General features: G+C 39.6%; 1 protein-coding gene across 4 annotated transcripts in view; it reads right to left on the minus strand.

The window, feature by feature from the left end:
* The window catches only part of trim33 (tripartite motif containing 33), a 28,096-nt gene extending 20,469 nt beyond the window's left edge, over nt 1-7,627 (minus strand). For all 4 annotated transcript variants that reach the window (XM_035656362.1, XM_035656360.1, XM_035656359.1 and 1 more), the window contains exons 1-4: nt 7,013-7,627; nt 3,099-3,217; nt 2,134-2,287; nt 1,655-1,787 (exon numbers count right to left, since the gene is read on the minus strand). In XM_035656362.1, coding sequence (XP_035512255.1) covers nt 1,655-1,787; nt 2,134-2,287; nt 3,099-3,217; nt 7,013-7,589 — 983 coding nt within the window. In that variant the 5' untranslated portion in view covers nt 7,590-7,627. The remainder of the gene's footprint in view (nt 1-1,654; nt 1,788-2,133; nt 2,288-3,098; nt 3,218-7,012) is intronic.
* Nucleotides 7,628-8,717: the final 1,090 nt, after the last annotated feature.

Raw genomic sequence — 8,717 nt, forward strand, 5'->3', positions numbered from 1 at the left:
AAACACTCATCTTGTGGAGAAAAGTTTATGACTTGAAAATACCAACACAAATGAGGTGCACACAATTTTTGTCTGGTTCACTACTCCTTGTCTTGACAAATATAAAAAGATAATATAATTTAAAATATATATAATATATATATATAAATATATTCTTTGTGCTAACGATACCAGTTATTCAAGCTACTTTGATCTCAGATAATTTGACTACCATGTGTTAGTTAACAGTGAACAGCTGACACACTGCCAAAGCTTTGCCCAATGAACTTTTTTATTTGTGTTCTGCTTGTAACAATACAAAGACTGCGATTACATGTATTTATGTAAATAAGACTGTAAAATATTCAGTTTAAAAGGGCGAATGGAAACGGATTGAACCATACTGAACCAGTCATCCTGTACTGAACAGTTTATGACATATACATGTACTGTTGCAGCCTTAGCTCACACATATATCAACTCAAATAATCACATAAACCTCCCTCAGTAAATTATAATAAAACAGTCGTGGTCATCTCTTTTTTTTTTTTTTCAATTAACTGAATGGTCATCTTTTACTAGTTGTGTTAAACAAAAACAAATAAAAAAATGAATTGCTCACTCATTAAAAAATATGGACCAAAAAGAGACCCTGTGTATTGGAAATGTTCACATTTTAATCCTTAATACTAAGGAACCATGCATGAATGCAACGGTTGTCTCTTGCTGTCACATGTAAAAGATTTATGAGAATCTGACCGGGGGATTCTGTCCTTTGCTTTCGGTGGGAGCATATTTATTTTCTGTGGAGCTTCCATTCACCTTGCAGGATGTAAATCAGTCCAATGATAAGATAACAAAAATGAAAAAAGCAGCAGTGCTCCAGATTTAAATCACAAAGGATTTCAAACCACTAGCATTGTCTACCAATGGCTTTGCGGGAAACAAACTTTAATGCTGAAGATTTTATAGTGTCCTTAAATATAGAGTTTACTGCAGGAACATGTGAGCCTGATTGGTACGCAGCTGACAACTTAAGTCGACTCCCTGCATTCCTGATTTGACTGAACACCATGAGAGGTTTTGAAGATATGATTACAAATGCACTTGTGGTCAATGTCAAAACATTGCATGGCATTAAAGGTGTGATCAGGTGTCATTTGTTGGATTTACTTATTGGACTTAACATTGGATTTTTATTTGTATTGGATATGTTGTGATCCTGCTGCTCCCACACATTTACACTCCAGTTAAACGAACATTAAGGTGGCCAAGTGGTTGACTGTGGTGGATTATCTATCTCAAGCATGTTTCAGCTCACTACAACAGATTTTTGATAATATACTGAAAAATATAACTGTTCTTTGTGAAATTGTTAGCAGTTAATGTTAAATCAAAAGTTAAACATCACAGACCAGAATATAAACCAGTATGTAGGAGATTGCCTCTCGTCTCTCCTCGTGCATGGTGGTGCCCCATTTACGAGTGTATTATTAATCTTCAGTGATTAATTACCTTTATTATTAAGCAGTATAACCCCTTACAAGTACATTAAACTGAATTAACATGAACGTGGTCGGAAATTACTAGTACCATACCAGTTAGAGAGGCTGACAGACAGGACAATCTATTAGTAATTTAAAAATGTGCAGCATTGTGTTAGATGCTAAGCTACCTGTGCTCCTTGTGCTCCAGCAGCTGGCAGTCCCTACAGGTCAAAGTGTCACAGGTCTCACAAAAGAGCTTCAGTGGCTCCTGCTTATGAATGGGACAGAAAACAGGCCTCTGTCCTGACGTACCAACAGACTCTATAGATACACAGGAGAAAAGACAACAATGAGGCTCAGTTGGAGGGAGAAAAAATAAATAGAGAGGGAAATTAATCATACAAACCAGTGAATAATAGACAGACAAAATAGACAGCAACCAAAAAGTTGTGTAAATCCCCAGTAGTCGTGTCTGGTCAGAGCCTCAGCATGTATGGTCCCTCAGCTAGAGGTACCAACTAAGCAACCAGGCTCTGCAGCACTGTTACCATGGCAACAGCCACCACATTCACTGTGCTTCAACTAGGGTTTATTTTATTGAGGATTTTGCAGTTGTAGCTTCAGTAACCAACGGTTGGTTCTTCACTGTGAGGGTCAGCCATCTTACCGGAGGCAGCGTCAGCATCCTCCTTTGTGTGAATCTTGTGGTCCTTGGTAATTTTGACCCTCTGGTGGGCCTCCACGCAGGTTTTACACAGCCACTCTCCACACTCCACACAAAAGCCTATGGTTCCTGCATTGTCCTCGCAACTTGTGCACACCTGGAGAAGATAACACCAATAAACATCTTTAAAAAAAACTCTTCATATAACTCTACACAACTCTACACCAACAGGGTTGGTGCTGAATGATAAACTGATGAATGATGTTCCCTTGATGACGCAGGACTTTAATAATACATGCTTTGGGATGTAGGCTCTTAAGTCTAGCTTACTATGACAACTAGGTCAATAGTTGTATCTAATGTTTAGAAATATTAAAGCCTAAACTACCTGTTTACTTTTCTCTGTCAAGCAAAAATTCTGATTGCATTGCTTAAACCAATAAGCACTCCATGGGGGGATCTAACATTATTATAGCTGCGTCTTCACAGTCAGCACTGTATTTTGTAGATGTACTTTGTGAACGAGTATTATTCCTTTTGACAACTAAGGGGTCAGGAATTACAAAAGTGTAGTCTGATGGTAACACTAAATAAATTGTCATGGGTTCTCTAAAATCTATTGGTTAATTTAAATTAGGAGAATGTGCAATGCAAATGTCCAAGTGAGAGTAATGGGTCAAGAGTTGCACATTGTGGTTTTATTGGTGGCACTTGGCAATCAAAACAAACTAAACTCCTGGAGTACCTTGGTGGCTGAGTGGTTACAGTGCCTGCCACGTAACTCCAATTCACTAAATCTGTCACAGAGTTCAGAGATGTCACAGAATAATAAGTGATCAGATTCTTACCATTTGTATTTGTTCTGGACTAAATGCAACAGTAAAGGCAAACATACATGCCAAATCATTCATGCAGACACACCTATGTACAAAACATCAGGGCCACAAGGGCCAACCCTTTTGACATACCTGTGCAGCCTTTTCATCAGATGTGCTGGTGGCTTCTGTGGTATCTTTGACAAAGTAGTTGTCAATAAGGTCACTCTGTTTATAGTCCTGGTGGCACACCGAACAGCGCATAACATTTACTAAAGACAGAGAAGAGACAGAAAACATGAGTCAAATGAGATCAATAGGTAAAACACTGGGCTACAAACGTAACTTACGTTAAGTGTCTATGAGTAAGATGAACAGCACGCTATTAGTAAAATCAATGAATAGTGACATTTTATTGATGACCGAGCTTTGAAGAAAAATAGAAACAAACTCAAACCAGCAGTCACCATCAAGCAGTGCCCATATGTAAACTATTACCCCGACTTCTTATGAAGCCTCCTTAATTCTCGGCAGAGTAGAAGAATAGTCCTGCTTCATATAAAAGAGGATTAATAAGAGGCCTTCAGCAGACTTGCTGCTTATTTCCATAATTTCCTTTAGGTAAATTCCTGTTGTTATTAAAAATTCTTGGCACTGTGGGATACCCACTGCCTATTCATGGGGGCTAATTGATTTAGCGCTCGTCTCCAGAAGATTCAATCTTGTCATCCTTGGCAGTTTAGAATATTAAATCACATGGCCAAACAACGAGGACTGTTTCACTTAATGACTTTAGTTGGTTTCGTTAATGGAATTAGTTGAATTACTGCTATAATCATGCACCCCTACAAATAATGAATTCAGCATATTAACTCTGCCGCTTACTTTTTAAAGTCTAATATTATGCACAAGATAAAACTTCACATTAATGATTTAAATTGAGTCATCATAATATGCCACTCCTCCAGCTGAGGTGAAAAACCAGTGTAAGCCGGTTTGAGCCGGACTACACTGGCTTGAGCTGCACACGGCCGGTTTGTGTAAGCTCCAGCTGCATGGGTCCCTGAGTGATTGGTTGTGAGAGCAGCTGGACTGGGGTTGTGTTGAGGAACCCACACAACCCCTACATACACACAGACACACACACACACACACACACACAGACACACACACATATATATATACAAAAACAATATATATACAAAAACAAATGTAAACGCGTCATTTTAACTGGAGCAGCCCACCCTCACCTTCATATCAAAACACACACACACAGACACACACACACACAGACACCTTATCGTATACAGGATTGAGGTTCTGTTTCCCTCCATTCATTAAAAGTACATCCCTGTGCTAAAGCAAATATGACCAGAACAGACTCTCAGATGATGTGGCTCTTCCTTATTGGCCATTTCTCAGTTAGTCTCGTTAGTACCGCCGTACACCACGGTCAGCTGCAACCGAAGCTTAAACTGAGCTCCAGATAATACGGGAGAACAGAGAACTCTCTGGGGACGCGGTTTACCTTGTAGACAGATATCATCACATCACAATTCTGCTTGGTGTTTGTTTGCTTGTTAATTGCAACAATATGGAAACTACAAAGTCGATTTGGAGATTTGGCTTTGATGAAACCTCTTACAATTGATTTAGATGCAATTTTGGTCTAGCAGAAAATAATTTGTATCTTAGTCATATTTAATTATCTTCACATGATAGTTTAGCTACAAAGCAATTACGGATGCGATCATAAAAAACAAGACTTCTAGTCTAGTTATTGACTAGTATTGTGCAGGTTAATGCACATTTAACCACGTGCATCTGGTAAAGCATCCTTCAGACACATGACAGGTCTCTTCTAGATATTTCCAGGCCTACACAGGTAAGAAGCAACATGTCACATTACAAGCTGCTACCAGATATTACAGGTGACATAATGAAGGGGAAGTATTGTACACCATTTGTTTGTATTTGAGTTTTGTGATAATAACAATGGAAAACTTGATACTTGCTTTCCTATAACTGTCATTTGTGTTGTGAAAGTTTTAATAAACAAAGTTGGGAAAAATAAAAGAATAAAGGGGGAGTAGAAAGTATGGATGAATTCAGAAACAGTGAAGTTGCTCCTGAAGGCAGCACACTGACCTAGCTATTACATTTCCTCACTTTATGTACGTGACTTTAGAAATACATATGCACTTTAACAGATTATCCATCATGTAAAAGCTTTACCGCTTAACAAATTCTGCTAACTTATCATTAGCCAGCTTTCCTCTAACCAGTGAAGCACATGGGTTTAACACAATCAATCAGTAGCATGGCTAAGTGTTGTGAACGGGAATGACATAATGACTAATCTTTTATGTGACGCCGCGTTAATCAATGCTATAAATCTAGTTACTAATAAACTTTTTGTGGGATTTAACTGCTATGGTAAAAAGTGGTCAGGGCTTTCACAAACTAAGGAAGGCGGTGAGAAAGACGAGGCCTGCGAAGGAAACCCTCCTTCCAAACCTCCAGTATGACTGAGTCTCGCATCAAAGTCAAACACAATTCAGACCATGTGATACTGAAACTCTAATGAAACCAATACTAATGTAATTCTTGAAAACAGTACTGAGAACACATGATATTAAAATTAAAGACAGACACTAATAAAATGACATCAAGCACCGTACGGAGGTAAACCTCTTCACACGTGTCTTAAAACCTGCAGAGTAAGGAGTAATATGAGCCGTCGCCATGAGACACTTGTCAGAGACCCTTTGTTGAACCGGAAACACGACACTTATTTTATGCAGACTGCCAGTGCTCAGATCGGCTTTACATGGATGCTGCAGTCACACTTTCTGGTTCAGCCCTGCGATGAACTGATTCTGGGTAGAGGTTCACATCAACGCTGACGTCTGCCAACAAGATAAAGTCTATGTGAGGATAATTATTGACTGAACAGCACAAAAAGGACGACAACATATAAACGTACTCTTGAGGGGTGAATGCACCTTTTTGACGTGGTCTGTCTTCACTCGGGGGAAGTGAAAACTACAGGAACTATAGTTTTGCTTTAGTCCACTCTCAGAATGAACCAGATGCTGCTGACCGACTGTAAATGATCCTGAATTACATTCACCAAAGAAAGATCATTTGGGGTGCTTATCTTGTAATTGTGATCACACTATACGATGTCATAAAAGTAGGAAAATAATAATGAATAATGAGATCTTGATCCCGCACAAAAAGAGCTCCTAATTTCAAGATTCAGATAGCATAAATATGAGAGAAGAAGAAAAAACTGTACAGAGATATCCCACAGTTGTATTTCGATTAAGGGCTGAAACTAACTTTTATTTTCATTATCGTTTCATTTCATCATTTTCTCGATTAATTAATTGATTCGTTTTTTGGTCCATAAAATGTTGCCCAGTTTTCCAAATCGCAGGGGGACATCATCAAACCAAACAGAAAATATTCACATCAGAGAATTTAGACATTTATTTTCTTTAAAAAAATGACTCAAAAACAATTAACCATGAGCAGAATAGTTGCTGATAAATTCAAGAGTTACCAACTAAATCGATGCAGCCCTGCCATTTAGATAACAGAGTGAGACACCTGTCAAATGAATATTGCTCTGCTGTCTATGAAGATAACGTGAAATCTGTTGCAAACGGCTTCAGCACCATGATTGATTCAGTATGTTCATTCCCCAGCAGTTGTTTGGTTTATGTCACTCTCTGCTGCCTGCTTATATCTGATCATGGTGGAAGACTGGTTGGACCAATGATAGGCTTCCGATGGAGACCACAGACAGACGAGCCACCTTCTTCTGCGCAGTGAAACAGTCTGAAATGTAACCCTCCGGCTGTCAAACGTCGGTGTATTCAGGTGTACAGTCTCAGATCAACCCCTTAGTTGTCTTAATTCACACCAAAAATCAATGAAGTTTACCCCTCCGACTATTACAGCCAGAGCTTTATACGGCCCGCTGTTAATGGTCCCTAACATCAGATGACAGAGGAATGTTAACAGGTAGACAACACAGCCACTGACCGAGAGAAACTCACCTATGTGTGTGTCCGTTTGCCCGTGAGGTCCAGGCACTTGGACGCTTATCTGTCTATCTGGTTGCGGGATACATTTCAGGCAAAACGAGTGCAGACAAGGCAGAAGTTTTGGTTCACAGTCCCGGCTCTGAAGACTTTGTTTACATACTGCGCACGTATCCAGTAAATTAATGGGAGCTGATACCGGCGTGGCCGCTGGAGCTGTCGGAGGGGGGGACATTTCACTGGTGAGTCCGCCAGCAGGAGCATCCCCAGCGGTCAGGGTTTCAGCTGCGGCTGGCTCTACGTTGGTGCTGCTGGACGCAGCCGGGCTGACGGCGTTGCTGCCGCTACCATTGGCTTCCCCTCCCGCACCAGCAGCCCCGCCGCTGCTAACGTCCCCTCCGTCGCTAGTGGGTGTAGGTGCCTCGGTAGCGTTATTTTGGGACTCTGTTTCTTCACCTGTCTCTGTATTCGCTTCTATAACGATTACTGCATTTTCGACTTTCGTCTCCGGCTGCTCGTTATCTGGTACTGAAGGCACTGAGTCCGAATTAGCCGACGGTTCCATATCCTCCTCGCCTTTGTTATCCGCCATCTTCCTTCCTCTTTGAACCGCTGCACGTACTGCGTAACTTCTCTAGCCAGGAGTACGTGTGATTGCGTCATGACGTCAAACACGACCCCAGTCTCTCTTCTTTAATGGAAGTATCCATATCTCACGTCATACTGAAGACCAGTAGCATTAGGACAGACAAATGACGAATCAAAACAGACATGAGATTTAAATTATATTAAAATATTAATAAATAATTTGTGTATGTATGTATCTAAAGCCTTTTAAAAAGTTCCATTTTATTTGTTTTTACTTTCCATGACTTTAAGGGATTTGATAAAAGAAAGAAACTCACTCTCCAGCTGTAAACCTTTGGAATAAATACACTGGAAAAATAAATAATAGTTCCACCAGAAACCAGAACAATCTCAATTCATCCTTTTGTAAATGTCAAAAACATTTACATTCATTATCAATTTTTTTTGCACCTTGTGCTTTCTTTATAGGGCGCGATGTAGTGCAGGGTTGTAATGCATTGTGTATGTTGTATACACTATACAACCTACACAATAATACTCGGTGTTATGCAGCATTTCAGAATTTATACTTGCATTGGAAACAACAACCTGCTTTGTCAATAGACCTGTTTCCATTCAGGTCAAACAGAGTCAGGGTGCATGGTGGCTCACTGGAAAGACTCTGCTACACTAAATGGAAAAGGGCCTTAATTTGTGTCATTGATAACACCTGTGATTACCCTAGTATTTCATGTCATGGCTGCTGTGAAAAAGGTCTTTACTGCATTAACTATGCTCATGCCAATAAAGCAAATTTAAAGTTGTGTCAAAATATCACAATATATCACTTTCCCTATCCCTACACTGCAAAGAGAGAGAGAGAGAGAGAGAGAGAATGAGTGTGTGTGTGTGTGTGTGTGTGTGTGTGTAATAAGCACAGCTAGCCTGCATCTGGGCTAAAATTTGGTCAGCAAATACATCACCTGCTATTAAATTACAGCATGACTGTGAATCTAAAATGAAATTCTGAATCAAAACTGATTTAGTTCAAAGTATAAAATGTGTGGTATAAAATGTTCAATTCAATTCAATTTTATTTGTATATTGCTAAATCATAACAGAAGTTATATCAGGACACTTTTTAAAATAGAGC

Source organism: Morone saxatilis, unplaced genomic scaffold (genome assembly GCF_004916995.1).
Source record: "Morone saxatilis isolate NCDOM2014 unplaced genomic scaffold, NCSU_SB_2.0 Contig15, whole genome shotgun sequence".
NCBI classification, from domain to species: domain Eukaryota; kingdom Metazoa; phylum Chordata; class Actinopteri; family Moronidae; genus Morone; species Morone saxatilis.